The sequence below is a fragment of the Lepisma saccharinum genome, chromosome 6 (genome assembly GCF_977018435.1).
Source record: "Lepisma saccharinum chromosome 6, izLepSacc3.1, whole genome shotgun sequence".
Lineage (NCBI taxonomy): Eukaryota > Metazoa > Arthropoda > Insecta > Zygentoma > Lepismatidae > Lepisma > Lepisma saccharinum.
Genome location: NC_139234.1, coordinates 20,023,773 through 20,045,236, shown reverse-complemented (window position 1 = coordinate 20,045,236; position 21,464 = coordinate 20,023,773). Strand labels below are relative to the sequence as shown.

Genomic DNA, 21,464 nt, shown 5'->3' with positions numbered 1-21,464 from the left:
CTAAACTTTGGGACGCAAGGGCCCTCTAAGAGGAAGTCTGCGAAGTGTTTTTTTCTTTTTAGTAGACAAGAAGTCTCGCATTGGGTTCCTTCGCCGCTGCTGTCTGACTTTGTAGACTGAAATCCGCTACTTGTTCTGACATTGTGAATCTGTCACCAGGAATCGAACCCGGAGCAGCTCGCATTCTGTTCTGCGGAAGCTTTTTTATACAGTGTCATTCATAAGAATGGTGATTGACCAGGCACTGAAAGAAATGTAGTCTCAAGTTCTTGGCCGTGTTGTCAGGTTCAGTGTTCGAGTCCTAGCCTTTGAGTGGTCATTCATAACTTTCATGGAATCATCATTCATTCTCATCGTCGCGATTAGGCAGAAAATCTGCAAAATATATACAGTACAATATGGAATGAAAGCAATAAGTGAGACATGATTTAGTCTCGTTATTCAACCCTATGAATTGGGTTTACATTTTAAACGCTCTGGGTTGGTAACACTGTAGGAAACGCAAGGAATCATGGGTCTGCGTCTTGAGCACTGTGGGAGACAATGTGATGAGCTCAGACCTCAAAAGGGATGTATCTTGGATGTTGGAGATGTCTGGATGGAGTGGCAATGGCTATGGTTACTGTTATGGGTGGTCATCTCGGCGGAGATACGTGGGAGCGGCGATCCGTGGGGCGTCCTGGTAGCCAGGGCAGAACACTTGGAATTGCTTCGATGGCAGATTGAGGCGCGTGGGGCCGAGGGAATGGGATACAGATGAATTTCCCCCTTTCTGTGATGGTTCGTGATCGGGGAATATCTAATCTAGACTGAATGACAAGAGATCCTCACAGCGTTCCTCCTCCCTGCCAGTTTAACGGATGACGTGCATGGAGCTTGTTGAGGGGGGAAGATGCTCGTGTCATTGTGACATGCAATGTCAGCGAGTTTTCTTACTCCCTGTGCTTTTCTGTAACGGTCCGAGGGGGACTTTGTATCTTTTTCCGCTTCCCATTGTCTTGCAGAACACAAAGTGAGGGAAAATTAGAATTGAAAGCTGTTTATTAGGCCTTGACAACCCAGTATGTAACATATTTGTTGCAAAATACTGCATATGTTTTTAAAATTTAAAGTCGCAGTTGGTAGATCGTCAGACTGGCACGCATGGGACCACTTGTGCTCGCTCGCTCGCTCCCACCCTCGAACGGATACAATGGAATATCATTTTAATGTGACAATATTTGTAGACACATATGTAAAATGTCCGTCTTGGTAGTTTCAGCCCACAATCATCTATTTCATTTTCATATGTCACTGTGTATTGGTAACTGACTACATTTTAACATGGAGATGATGACTATGTTTACAAGTTTCAGTCTATCACTTCACGATCCATATTTCAGGGCCCAATACCACAGACAAATTACGGATATACATGTACTACTGGGCTTCGAGTGTATACAGCTCGTTTTGCCTGTTCATGCATTATTCGCTCGAGCGAAGAAGCCAACTCCGTACACTATCTAGCGCCCGAGCGAAATCTTCTACCCACTCGGGAGAATTCCCGGGGTGGGTGCTTTGAGGAGGAAATTCTTCCAGCAGTGTCCCTGCACAGATAGGCTGTGGATTTCACCCCCAGACTCAAACAGATGGATACCTGGAGATCAATCCGGGGTGAGGGGTCAAAGGCAGCCGGAGCGCGGTGCTATTCACATCACTTTCGAAAATGTCCAGGATTGTAAACGTGTGGGGCTATACTTGCACAAACACCTATATGCCTTCACGACATGTTGCAATGTGCAAAGATTGGCAGCTTTACCTTTTTTTCTAAAAAAAAAAGTACTTAGTTTATTTTGTTGCTATGAAATGGACTACATATTTTTTTTTCTTCATTCAAATTTCTTTAACAAGACCCGCTTAGGTGATGGAGCGCAATCTCGCCACCAAATCTCCGGATTTGCGTTCCGTTCTGAGCACAGTTTCTTTATAAGTCTTCTTTTATTAATCATACAATGATCATCGTCGTCGCCATTAACCAAAGAGGGTAGAAAAACTACACAATTTAGAAAAATACAAATGATTAATCAAAAACATTTATTTTCACTATACTCGGGTTCTTTAATAAATGGAAATATGGAATTTGCAGTGCTATTGACGGAAATTATGTGAAAGAAAAATACTGTCGTGCAAATTTGATTGGTTTACACAAAACTGAAAACGCAACATAACGCAGTAAACACATACATATATAATGGGTAACGGAAACATGTTTTCTGTGAATTGAATTTATATTCGAATCGTGGGTGTGACATAGTGTTCATCCCATGACATCTATTTCATTAGTTCATCGTTGCGTTCACTGTTGTGATTAACCTTATCCACATTAACGTTTCCCATGGAGTCCCGTAGAGTCAATTTACATACTTCATCGACAGCAGCACTGCATACGACAGCAACAGTCCCGATTAGCCGATCTGAGCATAAGGTTAACTTAAAAACAAGGTTTAAACTTTCTATCGTGCTTGAAGTATAGGGCTTATTTCAATCTTGTTATGCACATGGCTTAAAATGCAGAACTGGTGTAGATTATACGCAGCAATCATATTTGACTGTTGAGTTCTTCGATTCTGAAGAAATGAAACTCAAGTTGCAATAACTCAAAAGTAAGTCTGTGATAGAAGCCAAGCATTTTTTTGAATACAGTAAAACCTCGTTAATCCGGACTAATGGGGGGGGATAAGTTGATCGGTGTAACGAAAGTTCGGATTAACTGAAATAACCTAAAAGAACAGTAGAAAGTGCATTAAAACTCCGTTGATGGCAACAAAACACGTTTATTATGGTGTATTTAAAGGGCATAGGCGTAAATACACGATACAGTACAGTACAAAGTTTGCGGGAAACAGAATTTCATCAGTGCTTGACGGCTTTTTCTTTGGAAAGTTCTCTTGTTGACTTCTAGCCACATTTAAAACCTTGCATTCGGCTTTTTTTCTTTTTTTTGCCTGTCCGGTTTAAGCGAAGTCCGGCTTATCAGGATCCGGATTAATGAGGTTTTACTGTATTTCAACATACAAGTGATTGTTCATCTCCACCGGTTTCTTCTGGTAATTCTGATCAGATAGGGCGCCTTTTGTCAGAAGTACTTAATAATTTAGTCAAGTCTGTTACACATACTTGTTTGCTTACCTACATTTCAACTAAACCCACGGCCATGAAAATGGACGACTGAACAGAATTGCAGTGGTGCCACATACGGGAAAAGCAAAGCGAGAGCTGAACAAAACTTGCTGGTTCTCGCGCACTGTGTGGCAACGCCAACCGGGCTGCGTTGCCTAGATCTAGCGTCAAACCGACCTCTCTCCGGTGCACTTTTCTGTCGTTCCGGACCTTTCGAGCAAATCCTGTCAGTTTGTATCACGTGGATTACAAAGACCAACTGTACAACGGAATCTTTCATTCTCTTAAACCTCCGAACACACGGGCCTGTGCTCCGACGTGGCAACCGCGCAAACTTCTGTCACCCGCCTACGTGCGTTTAAACTAGTTTGTTGCTTTGAAAAACAAACACGTTTTTCTGCATGTGCTTAAACGAACTATCTTATTTGTGTATGTGTAATTGATGTTCTTCCTCGGTTACCGAACCAATGCTGGATTGACGATCACGTCGCCTATGGTCCAAGGTTCGAGTCACTCGTCAGTTTCATCCTCATCGTCGTGATTATCCTGAGGAGAAAAGAAAGTGACGTAAAGTAAGAAAAATACAAGCAAAGTGTATGTGTGTTGTAAAGGAAAAGTCAGTTCCGAGAACCGAAAAAAAAGCAAATAATTGAATAGAAATCTAATTAGAAGATTAGACCCGTTCTTTCTACGGGTTTTATTTGACAAAGAAATATTTCAAGGCCTCGTGAATTCAAGATTAAAGCGAAATTGGAGCACTCGATCGAACTTGAATAAAGTTCGCAATTTGCGGTGTCGACCGGCGGGAGAGATGTGGTGGGGAGTCGACGACGTGGAAACTGCTCATCTCAACAACGGCAGAGGATTGCCCGGTGACGTCATCCATATCCATAGCAACTGCGTGCGTTGCTTTCTGGGCCAATGCAGTCGTCTCCTCTCGGCGTTGAATGTCTTCTGGGTGGACAGGGATGTTTTCCTCACTCCGGAATGTAACAGATCTCTTTAGTCTCTGCTACCAGCCTACGTGGCGGAGTGGTTACTGTATTACCTAGGGAGGGCCTCCCCGATGGCGGAGTGATATCGCCGTCGCCTTGTAATCAAGGGGTCCCGGGTTCGATACCCGGTGGAGGCACATGGTGGTTCGGATTCCGCCTTATACTGCAGGCCCAGTCCCGATTAGCCTTAATGTGCACAAAGTGGACCTGAAACACCAACTCGTAACTCGTATTACCTAGGGAGCAATAATGTTTCCTCAAAACTGAGTCACCGTCGACTAACTCGAGTACTTAAAAGTTACACTCGGCAGTTCTTTTACAAACATCGCTTCAATCCTTCCACTATCATTCCTGATGTCTGAAAAGGACATATCAGATATCAGCTAATGTACAGTCACCGGCAATGAAAGTGAGACACCTAGATTCTGAAATACTCGTTTCCCTGCAAGGCGTTATGTATATTGCCTAACTCTACGGCCTTAAGTGGATTCTAATAGCAAATTTTCAATGGCAACTTCTACCACCACCTTAGAGTTAGGCAACGCACATAACACCTTTGCAGGGAAGGGATAATTTCAGGATCTAGGTGTCCCATTTTTATTGGCGATGACTGTACTGTTGCTTGCATGAAAGAAATTGGTAGCATTGCGGCTTAGAACAATCCACCTTTACCTATTCATATAACAGTGCTCCCAGTGACCTGAAGAACAAGGAAACAGGCATTACGAAATTAGAAAATAAATTGAAAAGTAAGAGAAAATCAAGTTTTTCCTGCCAGATTTTGGGAATGGAAATAGATCACATATTTTTCTTGAATCCGCTTTTTGATCGGATATATTGTATGCACAGATTTTATTTACTTTTGTTCGGTTGTTTTGAACAATATTGATTAAACTCTATGATTCCAGAAAGTACTGGAAATCTACTTTAAAGTTGCCTGGAAGGTAAGGATATTTGTTTAGGACAAGATGAGTGGAACCTCCCCGATGGCGCAGTGGTAGCGTCGTCGCCTTGTAATGAAGGGGTCCCGGGTTCGATACCCGGGGGAGGCACATAGTTGTTCGGATCCCACTTTAATCTTTAGGTCCAGTCCCGATTAGTCTATCTGTGCATAAAATGGACTTAAAACACCAAATCAATCAATCAACCAAATAAGTGGAAACTCTCTCTCTCTCTCTCTCTTACATATATACATATGTAACTATATATTATTAGAGGATTTATTTAATTTTGAGATCACCAAAGAAAATCATGTTGATAAAGAGTTTACAATAAATAAATAACAGATGAATGTACAATTTAGTAACGTTTGACTTATTTTTAACAGCACACAGTCGTAGGTTTTTCACCCTGCATGAATGTGTTGGCCGTTCTTCTATTTCTTCACATTCACCATCAACCCTCTTTGTCGTTATTAATCTAGATACAGAGTGTCTCGCTTGAAAGGACAATAAAATATAACTTAAGAGTAAAGTGAGATATTTTGTTACTATTTCTCCTACCAATGCAGAAACTCAAAACGTGCTTTTGCATTTCTATGTGTTCATCTTAAGTGGTGCAACAGGCGTATTCAATTTGTGCCCATGTGTCCAATAGTTTTAGACATTGCATTCTCAGTAGTTTCCAAATGCGTCATAGACCAGGAAGATCACGTACTGGTGTTCGGTACACTTGACATTTTACAAATCCCCACAGAAAAGAACAGAACAGACTTGAGCTTCAGCTCGTTGAGACTAAGCACACAGAAAACCCTCTGCTGTTGAGTCTACATGACTACTGAGAGACACGATGTGTCTACAGTGGAACAGTGGAATTACGCGCATGCATTCTGACAATATGGAAAAATATATTGAGAAAATTATTCATACTCTTAATGTTAAAGTTGAATATGCATTTTACAAGTGAACGTGAATTAATGAAAACGTCGATTGTGCAAGTAAGGAATTGAACAATTATTAAATTGGGGAGTGATGTATAAAGAAACTGTCGCGATTCTGTTACGCTTGATTTGAAAAGAAAGTTGCAGAGAAATACGTTCGTGTTTATTTCAGCGCATTGCTTCCTGAGAGCCAATACATCCTCATCTAACATTGTTCCCGTCATTCTCTCCCACACCCTCTGGAACTGTGATGTGTTTTTTTTTTTTTACGTCATCGGTTATCTGTTTATTAACGAGATCCCTAGCGCTGTAATTGATCGCCGGCGTGTCATAAAATTCAAATGATTCATTAATTTTCTCATTCAACCTGAACCCGTGTTCAATTTGCATACAGCTAAAAAGTTCTTAATCCCTGCTTTTAGTACATAATTGCAGTCAAATCAGCAATTAATGGATTGTAATTGTCCTCTTGTTTCTTTGAACTACATTCGTTTATTTCTTCATTATCATGTTTAACGTAGCACGTCCCTGCTGTAAGATTAACAGTATCGCATTCGAAAGATAGACTTTCAATATTATTTTACCAAAATTACACACTGACGGGTTTGACAAGTTGCCCTATCCGAAAGATATTATGTGGACACGAGTATAGATTGAGCAAGACGAAATGTACAGTGTCTGCGAATTGTGTAAAGTAGTCTGCTGCGAAACTCTGGAATGCTCGGCGTATCATGTCTCGAGGAATGCCAGTGATTTCTTCTTCAATCTTCTGGTTCAGTTCAGCGATGGTTGCAGGACGTGTGCTGTACACTTTGCTTTTGAGATGTCCCCACAGAAAGGAATCGCAAACACTGAGGTCAGGAGATCTCGGGGGCCATGGAATATCACGTGATATGACCCGCCTTCCCTTGTGAATGGCCTCCATCGACTGTAGAGCAGTATGTGACGTGGCTCCGTCCTGCTGAAACAACATGTTTTCGATGTCAAGATGTGCGTCGTACACCACTCCAATGCACCATCATTACTAAATGCAAAGCCAATGATGTCGCATCGGTCCCGAACAAATGCTGGCGCTACAGTGTTGCTAATCCTAGATTCAAAATTTTCTGTTTCCCTGCGCCACCTTGTATTGCCTGTTTTTGCCTATTTTAGTCGTAAGTTCCTATTTCCAAGGTAACTACCATTTCGAGTGCCTAATAAGGGAAAATGAAAAAAAAATACCGATGTACAGTCACCGGCAATGAAATTGGCACACCTAGATCCTGAAATGCACTCTTCCCTGCAAGGCGTTTTGTGTGTTGCCTAACTCTACGGCGATAAGTGGCTTTTAATAGCAAATGTTCAATGGTAACTTCTACCACTGCCGTAGAATTAGGCAACACACAAGACGCCTTGCAGGGAAGCGAGTATTTCAGGATTAAGTGTCCAATGTTTATTGCCGGTGACTGCATATCAATTTTAGATCCAATTTTGTAATTTTCGGTGCCTATTGATCCTCATCTTGATTACAAGCCCTTGCCTTTACTTTCCTAATAACGATGAAACATCAAATTGTTGGGTGAGCTCGAGCCCCACAGGCCCATATAAGTTGGCGCCACTGGATATACACAAACCATGAAATATGTGTGTATACAAAGGAACCTCAGGAAATGATACATTGAAGTGAATTTATTTGGCTAAAGCATATGAATTTCATGTAGAGAGAAAGATAAGATTTGTATTCCACTGCACTTCTGCAGAATGTGAATATTTTTAGGTGCAATGGTGGTAAGAAAAGGGGGAAATGCAAATGCGCAACTGAAAAAATTACCTTTTTCCCTCCGTTTCTGAAATGATGCCGCTGTCCATAAGGTTAGTCGTTTTTTGTTTTTTATTGATTAATTTGCTTTATTTTACTTCGCTTCTTGTGCCACTTTTGGCTAATTTGCGGAGATGGGGATGAGTGACGATGTAATAAAATTGATGAATGGACACTTACAAACATCCATGCCCTGGCCAGGATTCGAACCCGGGACCTCTGGCGTCAGAAGGTTAGTAGGTTATGTGTGTGGAGAACCCAACTGTTGCTTGTGTCCATATATATATGTAGTCCTGTGTGTATGTGTGTGTGTGCGCCATGCATGTCGGCAATACGTCTGTCGCTTTGATGCGTCACTTCCTTGCCTGTTTTGTGCCTAATAAATCAATACTTGCGCTGAGGATTGAGGCGTTTTTTGGAACAACGCAGTGTAGAAAAATACCACAAGGTTACACACAAATCTATACAATTTTTCCGCCAGCTTGCTGCAGGGGTTGCATCCTGCATGCAAGTAAATGCACGTTTTACACCTTTTCATGTCCACCTACACATCAGATGTACAAAACCCTTTCATTCATTGGACCCAACCGAGGAAGCGGGATGACGTCATCATGCAGCTTCCTGGTTGGCTCCCGCGGCCACGTGACGTGTTCTCGGCGTGTCTCGGGGTCTCCCGATTCCCGCATCTGGAAGCTCGAAACGTGTGCGTAACTTCCATCGGGGCAGATAAGCTGGTTTTCCCCCCAGCGTAGCGCGTATTATAGTGCTTCATAACGGGTGTTGCCAGTGCTTTTAACGCGGCCTAAGTCGCAGGATACGATGGTTCTTCACAGGATTGAAAGTAAGTGCAAAATCTAGCCTTTTCTGGTGCGACTGTTTTTGTGCATTCACCTGAGAGTTTTCAAGACGTTGTGTCAAGTGACAGTGCATGGTTACTGCTGCATACAGCCGCTTGGTTATTTTTGCCCTGTTCCGGGTTCGATTCCCGGAGATGGGCACAAATTTCCTCAAAATGGTACGTTCCGAAGAGTCTCTAATAATATATTTCTCGATTGACGCTGCAAACTGAGAATATTCTTCGGTTGATGTTACTGTGGTAAATATTCGTTAATTATGCTGTTTTGATCCCTAGTGAGATGAGGTTTAGAGAAGCACTACCTCCAGTTCAAACTATAGTCCGTGTGTTCCTCCCCCCCTCCTCCCTCTCTTAATTCCTTTTTGTGAAGGATGAGGTTTGGGATATATGTGCATGATGTTCAAATAGTTTTAGTGCTTATCATTTCGTGTGTCTTCGAAATATATATATATATCCCACAGGTTACTTTTCTCAAAAAACGGCAAATTATGTCATTTGTTGCGCAACAGAAACATCAGACTTAGGGTCACTTTAAGTAAATAATTTTACTAACATTTCGAAACTTTCCAACATACATTTATATCATTTATTGTACTAAAAAAACACTAAGAAAGACGTAATATACGTACCTCAGTCTTTTTGGTTAATGCAATTAACATTATCACATTGAAATTATTGAATCCAAGAAGCGTCTCGGATAGCGCAGTGCTTAGCGGTGTCGCCTTATCAAACGATCCGAGTTCGAATTCCTGTTCGCATCTTCAGTAAAATTGTAGGTCCAGTCCCTATTATCCTCTCTGGTTATAAATTAGTTATTGAAAAAGACAGTTGCATCAAAGACTACATCTCCGGTAAAAAGAGGATTTCAGTTATTCGGTTTCCGCTTTATACTGTTCATTCATTAACGAATAATCTGTCTCTGCAGACTTAAACTTTTGCTGATTATTTTATTGCTGAATTTGAATTTTTTTTGCACTGCGATTAATGAACCAAGTCTTACATACAAAAGTGAGTTAAATCGTCTCGGAGCTAAGGTACGCCGAATCGTCAAATCATAACCACACCACAGAAGGATTCTGGATTCGTGTTCGGACGTTCCTTCATTAATTTCAACAAATTGTCATTCATCTTAATAGTCGCGATCAGCATAAACATGCAGAAAATCGGGAGGAAAATAGAAATTCCTAAAATAAGAAAGTTCATTATGTACTCTTTAATCAGCTTGGTGCACGATTTTGAACATTCAGAAGACATATATCTTAACACTCTTTTTGTTACAAAAGTAAAATTTAATTTGTGATGCAGCGTCAATAACTGTGCCTTGTTACATAATTAATGTTCACAAGGTCTCCAGTTCCGTTAGAATCTGAATTCGGTGACAGTACGCCATGTACAGTCACCGGCAATAAAAGTGGGACCCCCTAGATCCTAAAATACTCGCTTGCCTGCAAGGAGTTGTGTGTGTTGCCTAGGTCTACGGCGGTGGTACAAGTTGCCATTCAAAATTTGTAATTGAAATTCACTTATCGCAGTAGAGTTGGGCAAGACACACAGCGCCTTGCGGGAAAGCAAGTATTTCAAGATCTACGTGTCACATGATTATTGCCGCTGACTGTACGTGGCTCCAATTAGATTCTTTACTAAATTTCTTGGTTTTGGTTCGAGTCCCGGCATGGGTGTTCTTTGTTAGTGTCCCGTCATCAATTTCATATAACCGTCACCAAACCGTCGCGATTAACCTAATGTGTAAGAGAAGCGACGCTCAATATCAATATTTGAAAAATGGACGAATATTGTCCGTGGGATTTTATAATTTTGTGATTTTCTTTCTTCGCCAAATTTGTATCCTCTTTAGTCTCGCATATCTCCATATTTTTAAAACTTTAATTTTCAGAAATATATTTAACACGTCTGGCGAAAATCAGAATCTTATAATGTCTTGCCCTTCATATGAAAGTGAAAATAACAGAAAAGTGCACTATTTTATATTTAAAAAGTTTGTTCTTCTCATATTCTCTCTCCGAAACCTCACGCAATAAAGTATTAGTTTCAGTAATCCACACGATCCTGTTGCGTGAATAAAATGGAGGTGAAAATTGATTTAATGGTCGTAAAGTATATATATATCTTGACTTGCGAAAAAAAATGTCTGTTAATGTCAGTTTTTCTTCGGGTAACATAACAATAGAATCTTTTCGCTGTTTCTCGCCACCGAATTTCCCGGCTTCGAATCACGGCCAGTCCATGGGCGTTCTTTCCGAGTGTTCCTTCATTAGTTTCGTTTAATCATCACTCATCTTCATCGTCGGGATTAGCCCAAAGTGCAAAAAAAAGCGACTGTAAGCAACAAAAATACAAGTACATGTTTCTTGGTGTCTGGATTAGGTCAGGAATTATCCTTTCAGCGCACTATTTGTTAAAGAATCAGGGGTGCCAGATATTTAGGAGTAATCGAAACGACGGTTATGCAGCTCACGACTTACCGGCATGGAGTCTGGGTTGCAAAGTGTGCGAGTAGGTCTTTGCGCTACATTCTACTTGAAGTCAATGTTGCAAGGTCAAGTCGGTTCAGTGAAGGGTTAGCGCACTTGGAACTTTCCCACAGCATCCAGCATGAACATTTCACAAGAAACCTGTCGTTAGCGTCAACGAAATATATCATTTTCTTGATCAACTTCTAGCATTTAATAATGCATATTTATCTTGGTTCCGCAGGACCAATGTTCGAACTGACGAAAATGTAGAGCTGTGAGGAGGTGACTTTAAAGATATATTTTGACCAGCCTTATAGATGTCAGTTCGAATTGTGTCATTATAATTTTAATGTCATCAATGTGTATTATTTAAATTATGTTTAATAAAAGCAAAAGGGCATTTTTATTAAGAAGCACAATTTTAAATAACTTGCTGTAAATAACTTGCTGTTCCAGAATTTACATTTGACATCTCAGTAGTACAGCTAAGGTGATAATGGCACTTCAACTTAACTAAAAAATTCACGAGTCATAAATTCAAATCAAAATCGTCAAAAATGCTGCACATGATCAAAATTGGTCGCAAATGACAGATTGACATGGCATGAGTTACCAGACGTCTAATTGAGACCCTTCGATAATTTCTTATATATTTTTCTCACCGAAAAGTGGCATTTTGAAAAAGAAAAACAAAAAAAAAAAAAAAAACTTTCCCTTCCGCCAGTTATTAATTTATATAATTTTCTGTATGGAGTAAACTGATAATATTAAGAATTGAAAAATACTCACCTTATAATGCAGAAAAACCTGTGTAAATATCTCTTACGGTTTCGTGATATAAATTTTCAAAGTTTGGGTTGCTCTACTTTTGAAACACTCCGTTACGTTATCTTGAACTGAATAATCTATATTCATCCCCTGATATTGTTAGAATAATTAAATGAAGAAGATTGTCGTTGGGCTGCTACGAAGCATGCATGGGAGAGGATTGAAAAGTTTGCAAGATCTCTGTTGGGAAACCTGATGGTACCGGGGGGAGGACCAAGACGAAGATGGGATGACGATATTAAGATGGACCAGAAAGAAATTTGCAAGGATGATTAAGAGTGGATTTGTCTTGTCCAGGATGGGACAAGTAGAAAACATATGCTGCTGTGGCAATAAACCTTCGAGTTTAGAAATGCCAGAGAGTTAGTTAATTCCTTTTCAGAATATATATTTCGAAATTTTTTAAATTTTTTTTACTGGCTTGTAACAGTTCGGATTTGATTGTCAGTTTTCTGATTACATTTCAAAGGAGAATTTAGATTATTACTATCGTTTTATGATATTATGATTGTAAGTTTTTATCACTTGAAATAGAGAAATATTGTACGTTTTCAGGCACTAGAAATGACCTACACGCTAGTAATTTCGAATCCTATAATAAATTGCAAAATCTTTAATCGGTTCATTAAATCCCATGAGATGATTCGAATGCTGGTATTCTGAGAGAAAGAACACGTGGGTCAGATGACACCTCTTCTCATATGTCTAATAGTACTTGTTATTTCTTAATAGAGCCGTGGTGGTCTAGTCGGTAGGACGTCTGATTTTGACGCGGGAGACCCGGGTTCGATTCCCGGGGTGGGTGATCTAATGTCGAAATTTTTCCGGCCTTGTCCCCACATAAAGCGGCTCTGGGGCTCACCCAGCCTCAGATCACTGGATACCTGGAGGGCAACCCTGGGAGGTAAAGTCGGCCGGACCGTGGAATGACCTAGATGGAGAATGTGTGGAGCCCTAACCCCACCCTCTTAATGTGCTTTCATGGCACGGTGCTATATGCAAGGGGACCTTTTTTGTATAGTTACCGTTTCATTTCTTTATCTTCTTACAGGACTGCTGTAAAAATCATAATCTTTTTCGCTCCTTCAATTGAACCCATACTAATTTAGTAAACCCCAGTGCCTTCTTAGCGCGGGCAAGTTTGAATAAAGTGTCGTGATTCTGTACTTGAAGCTATTTGTACATCTTATCACTTTACATAATGTTACGCAAGCATCACTCCGAATGTAAATGAAAGAAATAGTACACTATTTAGCAATAAAGGTAACAGAGTTCTAAAAGATCTTATCACGTTGCTTGAATGCATAAAACATGTTGCAAAAATTTCATGCCCGTAGAAAGTTCGGTTGATTTGCAAGCATTAGCATAATTACTTTCACTGCAGTAATCAATCTCTTGGGTGAAGCATTGATTCTGTCTAGAATTTTTTCAGTGAGATGAATATTTGTGTATGTATCGTTGTCACTAAAGAACTCTCGAACCAACAACATAAAATTAGAACATGGCCCTCTTCGATGGCCTAGTGGTAAACTTGTCGCCTTGTAATGAAGAATTTTTGTTTCGAAATCCGATGGATTCAATTAATAGTTCGGATCTCACTTCAAACTGTAGGTCCAGTCATGATCCGAGTTTCTGGTAAGTGAACTTATTAACAAATCTCGTCTCCGAAGGATCTGGAATCGAATTTCAACAAGTTAATTTATTTTGTGTTTGTTCTAGCATCAACTTCATCTAATCATTATTCATACTCGCCATCTATATAGATTATGCTATACTTCATTTATCCGTTCGTAGATGCTTTGGCTTAAAGCAAGCTACGTTAGAAGCGTGGACGTGGGTATGGTTTTGATTGATTTATTTAGTTTATTTTGCTTCGCGTTTTGTGCCTCTTGGCTAATTTGCGAAGATGAGGATGAGTGATGAAATTATGAAATTGATGAATGGACATTCACAAAGGGGTATTGGAACAGCACGATGTGCTAAACACTCGGCCACAGGGTTCGCCTCGTGGGTAAGGTAACGTTGATTCCGTCAAAATGTACGCTATTATTGGAAATAAAAAGGTGTCGAGGTCTAAGGTATGAATTTATCCTCAAGTTGCATATGTAAGCCGATCTTTAAACCAGTTATTAAACTAGGTAGAGTTTATTAAAAACTAGCTGATTACCCGGCGTTTCCCGGGTATTTATTTATCCCAATCTTGTATTAGACAGGAAAATAATCAATTCTAACTATAGTGTAAAATGTAACCAATTTTAAATGTGATCGTGAATGTCACCAATTAGCTTAGCAACTCCGAAAACTATGGATTCGACACTAATCTAGGTCATTTGTGGAATTTTATTTTTCACCTTCTCTCACCCCTCATGCCGATAGGTGAGAACTTGGGAGTTGAACCGGATTGGTAGTGACACGAAAACTATGGATTCCATTCGCAACACAGTCTGAATGTTAGACAACCCGAGAAACACTATCGTTGTGCGGATTGCATAGTCACGGATGTCTGTTTGAGCGGAATTTAATATCGGTTATTCTCGATTATTTTTACGTGTCACCCCCTTCCCACCCCACCCTAGAGGTGCCAGGGGTGTCTTACCCTCACAGTATTTCTTTCCAGACTACAAGTGATACGTGTACCAAGTTTGGTTGAAATTGCTCCAGGCGTTCGAGAGTTATGCCGGAACAAACAAATATACACACCCACACACACATCCATTTTTATATATATACGTAATATCGGTAATTCCGTTTCGATTCACATGTACTGTTGATGAAGAATTGAAATACTCGCTCTTTCTTATAAGCAGAGCGATGGCGAGATCTTGAACCCTTTTTCTTTTTCGTTTGTGCGTTTCGCCCAGTTGTTACTTCTTCTTAGACTACTTAAAAATAATACTGTCATAAACATCATACATGTACAGTCGCCAGCAATAAAAATGGGACACCTAGATCCTGAAATACTCGCTTTCCTGCATGGCGTTATGTGTATTGCCTAACTCTAGGGCGATAAGTGGATTTTAATAGCAAATTTTCAATCGCAACTTCTACCACCACCGTAAAGTTAGGCAACACGCCTAACGCCTTGCAGGGACGCGAGTATTTCATTATCTAGGTGTCACATTTATATTGCCGGTCACTGTACATTCCTTTTCAGATGAAGTGACATATGCTTCAACTGTTAACCTTATAAAATATACCACTGTGTGTACACAGGGGTATACATTTCTAACTTCCACCCGTCACCAGGCGAAGCTTCCTAGTTGCTGGAGTGGTAAAGTTGTCGCCTTCTAATCAATGCGTCTGGGTTCGTTATCCGGCGGAGGTACATAGTGGTTCGGATCTCACTTTAAGCTGTAGGTCCAGTACTGATTAGCCCATCTATGGATAAAGTGGGCTTTAAACATAACTCTTTGCTTTCCCATGACGGAAACTGTACCCAACGTTACCACTTTCTTATTCAATCCCGTTAGTATCTCATGGTTGAGCAAATCTTATTATCACATTACCCCGCTTCGTTATGTGGATAATTGTCATTCATGCAGTGGGTTGAGGAACACGCATAACCTCACTTTCGATGCACCTGAACGCCATAAAGGTCTTCGCACAGCAGGATAGGCGAAGGTGATGTGGATGCAGAGTTCGACGAACGTATTTGCGTATTCATTTTCCTACCGGCTGCGGTTTGTTTATCCTAGAGGAATGGTCCGTAGGTGCGAAAATGTTGTAAGATACTCACGTGACTTGGACCGAGCGATGGTGCGAACAGTCGGGCAATGACAGGGAGTGTGAAATTTCCACCTCACGCTCTTCTCTTTCCGCGCTAATTTGTGAAATGAATTCGTTTTCCTAAGTGGTGAGCATCGTTTGCTGCCAGGTGTATTCGTACACATAGGGAAAAAAGTGTGAATGTCCTGTATACCACGTGTTCAGATCAAGAGAAAACGAGATACACACACATACAAATGAAGAAGACAACGAGAACGAAACATTTATTTTTGAATGAAGGAGAAAACTAGAACTAGACAGATATTTACATACCGGCACAAAAAACTAGACAGGGGTGTAAGGGGTGCTCCTTCCACTTAGTGCACCCAATAGTCAACCTCACTTCCACGTAGTACACCCTGGACTGCTGACTAACGAGGCTCTGGCGACTGACCCCATAGCCAGTATAATTTTGTTTGTGTTGTCCTGTGTTTTATCCTTATTGGTGCTGAGTGCTCCTTTACAGCCTCAGCTTTTAACGAAAGTCAGAAGATTTCAATATTTTATGATTTTAGTTATGCAACGATAGAGTTGTTATGTGTAACAATAAGGGGCTGGACCCCGTATAATGTGTCGGGTGCAAAATAGCCTTAGTGCTGACGCACCCAAAATTTTAACTTCAAAAAAGAAATAAAAAGAAAAACTAGACACTTGAACTAGAGAGACATTTACAAATGAAGACGAGAACTAGTCAAATATTTATAAATTTAGACGAGATAGGCAGATATTTACAAATCAAGAAGAGAAATAGACAGATATTTACAAACCAAGACGAGAACCATACAGATATAAATTAGAAATGGAGACGAGAACCAGACAGATATTTACAAACCAAGACGAGAACCAGACAGATATTTGCAAACGAAGACTAGAAACAGACAGATATTTACAAATCAAGATGATAACCTGACAGATATTTACAAATCAATACAAGAACCAGACATATATTTACAAATTGAGACCAGAACCAGACAGATATTTACAAACCAAGACGAGAACCATACAGATATTTACAAATGGAGACGAGAACCAGACAAATATTTACAAACCAAGACGAGAACCAGACAGATATTTACAAACCAAGACGAGAACCAGACAGATATTTACAAATGGAGACGAGAACCAGACAGGTATTTACAAACCAAGACGAGAACCAGACAGATATTTACAAATGGAGACGAGAACCAGACAGATATTTACAAACCAAGACGAGAACCGTACAGATATTTACAAATGGAGACGAGAACCAGACAGATATTTACAAACCAAGACGAGAACCAGACAAAAATTTGCAAACGAATACTAGATATTTACAAATCAAGATGATAACCTGACAGATATTTACAAATCAATACGAGAACCAGACATATATTTACAAATTGAGACCAGAACCAGACAGATATTTACAAACCAAGACGAGGACCAGACAGATATTTGCAAACCAAGACGAGAACCAGACTGATATATACAAATCAAGACGAGAACCAGACAGATATTTGCAAACCAAGACTAGAAACAGACAGATATTTGCAAATCAAGACGAGAACGAGAGATTACAAATCAAACGAGAGCCCGATAAATAGACAAACATTTACAAATTGTCACGAGCACTAAATAAACATTTACAAGAGAAGACGAGAATAGACAGCCATTCACAAATCGAGACTAGAACTAGGAACGGATAGGCATTTACACATCGAAAATGTTAGCAAATTTTCGTTCAGACATTGTGCACAGAGAAATTTACGGTACTGCAGTGGTTTGCAAACTGGTGTGCGCTGAAAGAATTGGCAACGAACCAAGGAGCTTTAAGCTAATTTTCTTCCAGCAGAGAAGCTGGCCCGAGGTTGATTCTGCTCGTGGAATGAAAAGGATCACTAACGGAATTCAGCGTAGACGCTCTGGAAAATTGAAATACAATTTCATTTCCCGTTTTCTGCGTTAAACCCTGCCGTAAAAAAGGAGAAATGTTCTTTAATGCCTTTTGACCATCCACTTCGCTGTTGTGCCACCAACAAGTGCCTTGCCTTGTTCATTTATATATTTATGTAATAAAGGATTCCAAATACAGCATTAGCCATTTTATTTTGGAAAGTACTAGCAATAACAAAGCACGATTACATGCGTTTGTTTTTACACACAACTGCCTTCTAAAACGTGCCTGATTTTTTTTTAAAAATATTTTTTTAAATTTTTTTGTAGGTTACAGTATTAGCTGGGGAAGTCTGTGAAACATAGAACGCTCGATGCACAGCCTAAGCTTCTGAAAGCTTCAGGTAGTGCGAGACGGCACTCGAAAGTGAATTTCCTGGAGTAGACAACCACTTCTGATGTTATCATTGCCTATGCTATGTAGGAATATAAGATCTCCAAGTTTGTCTCACGTGGGAACAACGGATATTTAGCATTTTCAGAAGGATGGATGTTTTGTATATGGAACTACGTGACGAACAATGATCACAAAGAAATTCAGAACGGAGTTTATTCTGGCTAGATTTGAGGGACACGCCATTGAGCGGATCGGAGAACAGTATTTAGTTTTAGGACAAACGAAAGATGTGTAAAAAGTGCTAAGAGCAGAGAAAGAGATTGTTCTTTCGGTGAAACAACAGTGCAGATCCTGCGCTCGCGTGGAATCCCTTTAGTTGTTATTTATAATAGCGGTAAGTGAAGTTCATCCAAATTTTCAACTTTCTATGCATAGAAAAGCAGAGGGACTTGTTGGTATATAAGATGTGCGCCACACAACGACAAACGCTCACTGTGTATCAAAGCGCATCTCTTTGTTTTGTTTGCCAGGGTAATCCACACCAGTGGCATAGATACCGGATTTTAGAACCCCCTTTTTTATAAATGGAGTTTTTTAACTTTTCAACCACGTCATTTTTTAAAAAATCATATTTTTCAAATACACGATAGTTTAAACAAAAGTTTGCTAATGAATGTGGTACTAGACCCGTATTTGAAGGAGATGTTAATTCTGGACCCTTCCCACTGCCGGATATGCGCAGCCCTTATCGCCGCCCCTGAACCATACCTAAGTTACATATATCAAGTGACAGCGACATTTATAACGAGATACTATTGCAATAGGGGTAACAAACATTTAAAATCATTCCGAGATTGTGTCCCATTTTCAGACTTTCTCTAATGTTTTCCCGCAGTATGTTCTCTCTTACTCTCTGTTCTGCTTTTCGTAGTACTTCTTCCTATGTATTATCTGAAGCCAATGAAACAAGAGTGGCCTTCAATGTAGCAATGAAGATAGCCTATCAGCAGTGTGTCTCACTCAAGCAATAATCAACATCGTGTTCTGACGTAAGCAAGGAATGCCTTCGTTGCTAGGTTAGGTTTAGTTCTCTTGGCACAAATGCACTGTCATTTTATCTTGTGCTTGACCAAAAAGGTTATATTTGTGCTGAGAGAACTAAGGCATTCCGCACTGACGTCAGAACACGATGCTGGTTGTTGCTTGTGTTATGAGCCAATGGCCGAATGAATCTGATTGGCTACTTGGCTCGTGTGTACATTATCACATCATATCTTCTGGAGTAGAGTACTGCATTGGACCACTTTCGCTCGCTGAAACTCGATCGAATCTCCCACGCTCGAGCGTGATTCGCTCGAATGTATAGAATATCAAATATTATTTCAATGTGACAATAATCGTACAAATATATATGTAAAATTTGTGATGGTAGTTTCAGCCCATAATCATCTATTCATTTTCATATATTGCTATGTATTGGTAAGATAGACTAAATTACATTTTAACATGGAAAAGATGCGTCTTTCACTTCACGAAGCATATTTGAAGGTCCACTACTACAGACAAATTACTGTTGTGCGTGAACTACTGGGCTTCGAGCGTATACCGATCGTTTGCCTGTTCGAGCGTTATTCGCTCAAGCGAAGAAACAGTCGATTCCGTAAGCCATCTAGCGTCATCCGTGGGAACTATTAGACGATCGAGCAAAGAAGCCTCGCTGCAGCACTCTATTCTGGAGGGCATATTCTCTTACGAAGAACCACGAAAAAGTTCAAGAATTTGTCAACGCAAAATGTGCTTCGTGCTATAAAGTAGCGTCGACTGAAATGCATATTTATCATCGTATCGTCGTCTCCCATAATTCATGAACAACGGCTTCATAGCAGTGCAATTTCCCCGTTATCCCGCAAATGAGTTATCATCCTATTAAAGCGAGAATTTACAGAGGCCAATTCATTAGCGCTCGCGCTGGGTGAAATCCCTCGAATTATCCATCCATGCATTGAACCAAACAGTGATGGCGCCCGAACAGGGATTTCTCCACGCGACGTCACTCTCCCGCCCTCGGAGCCGTGCTGATTTTATACGCCATCTTGCCCTTCCGCCTCGGCTCCGTAAAGGATGATGACGGCGATGTGTTGCCTGGCAACACGTACACAATTATTAGATTAAGGTCGCTTGGCGTTCCGACAAGAATGCCCAGGGTCCACCACGCGGCTCGCGAATTGGATTAGTATCTGGGACCCCGCTGAAGGAACTTGGTATGTTTATGGCTCAGTGAAGTTGACGAACTATGATTGCGAGTCTTTTGTCTGCGACCGCTGTCTGCCCTAAAACCACGTTCGTTGAGTGCGGCGTAAAATCTGTTAGCGTCTCCGGTTGTCCCCTGCGGGGTGCTGCAACCCGAGCGACACTTGTGTGATGCAGATGTACTCTTCCTCGGACGATTTAGAAGGCGGGCTATAAGCACTCCATTCTTCCTCTGAGCCCATTGCGTTATGATTCGTGACTGCATTAATTAATGCTTCTGTATTTAGGAAGTATACAGTTAGAAAGAAATGCCGTACCATTTACTCGTATTAGAGGGTAGGTGAACCCCAGAACCGCTTCGTGCAGGGACGTTGCTGGAAAAATTCCCTCCTGAAATTCACCCAACACAGGAATCGAATATATCTCGTGGCAGTCAAACGACCTACTCAGACATTATTCAAGTCATATTATTACACTCTTCACCTCTTTTTATATCTGGGATATGTTTGTTGTGTAACGAAATTACTATATCACATATTGAAAGAAATGTACAATATTTTAAATTTTGTATAATATTTAAAAGAAAATAATAATAATAATTATTATTATATCTATGACAACGGTAGTTATTGTGATGATAAATTTAACACTTTCAAATCTTACTTGAGTCTTAGTTCTTTGTTGGAGGTTTTTTTGTAGCGCACAATGACTAATCAGAACTTGACCTATATTCTTTAAAGTGTATCTGAAAGACTATGCCTCCACTGGGGATCGAACCAGGGACTCTTGATCACAAGTCGACAACGTTACTACCACTGTGGAGACCCTGAATCTGAGTTGTGAATATGGCTTAGGCTCTAATGTTATGAAGACTGAAGGAATAAGTACACGCAGAACTCATAATGAGTCAATTAACACAAGTGTGTGCAGCTGTATTGACTGCAGTAACGCATTAAAGGTCATACTTTTTCCAGTCGCTGCTACTTGTCCATATCACTTGAAATTAAAAGTAAATTTTCATTTCTGCAGAAGGGCATTGATTTTACTGTTCAAAAAGCGCGGGAGAGGAGAACCGTACAATATTCATTACTCAGCGGGGCGCTCATGTTATATATAACCTTATCATATGGGACGTTGCTAGCCACTGACTTTTGTACTTCTTCTTTGGCGATGACGTGCTAAGAGGGAACG

The 21,464-nt window shown here is 40.3% G+C and overlaps 1 protein-coding gene across 5 annotated transcripts in view; it reads left to right on the top strand.

Annotated features, from left to right (window-relative positions):
• LOC145988613 (protein Fe65 homolog) overlaps positions 1–21,464 on the top strand; it is a 486,515-nt gene that overhangs the window by 288,051 nt on the left and 177,000 nt on the right. The window contains exon 1 of one of the 5 annotated variants that reach the window (XM_083123621.1): positions 8,533–8,672. The exons of the other annotated variants lie outside the window; for them this stretch is intronic. Within the exon in view, the coding sequence (XP_082979747.1) occupies positions 8,651–8,672 (22 nt within the window). The 5' untranslated portion in view covers positions 8,533–8,650. Of the gene's footprint in view, positions 1–8,532; positions 8,673–21,464 lie in introns of those variants that run through there. 5 annotated transcript variants of the gene reach the window in all.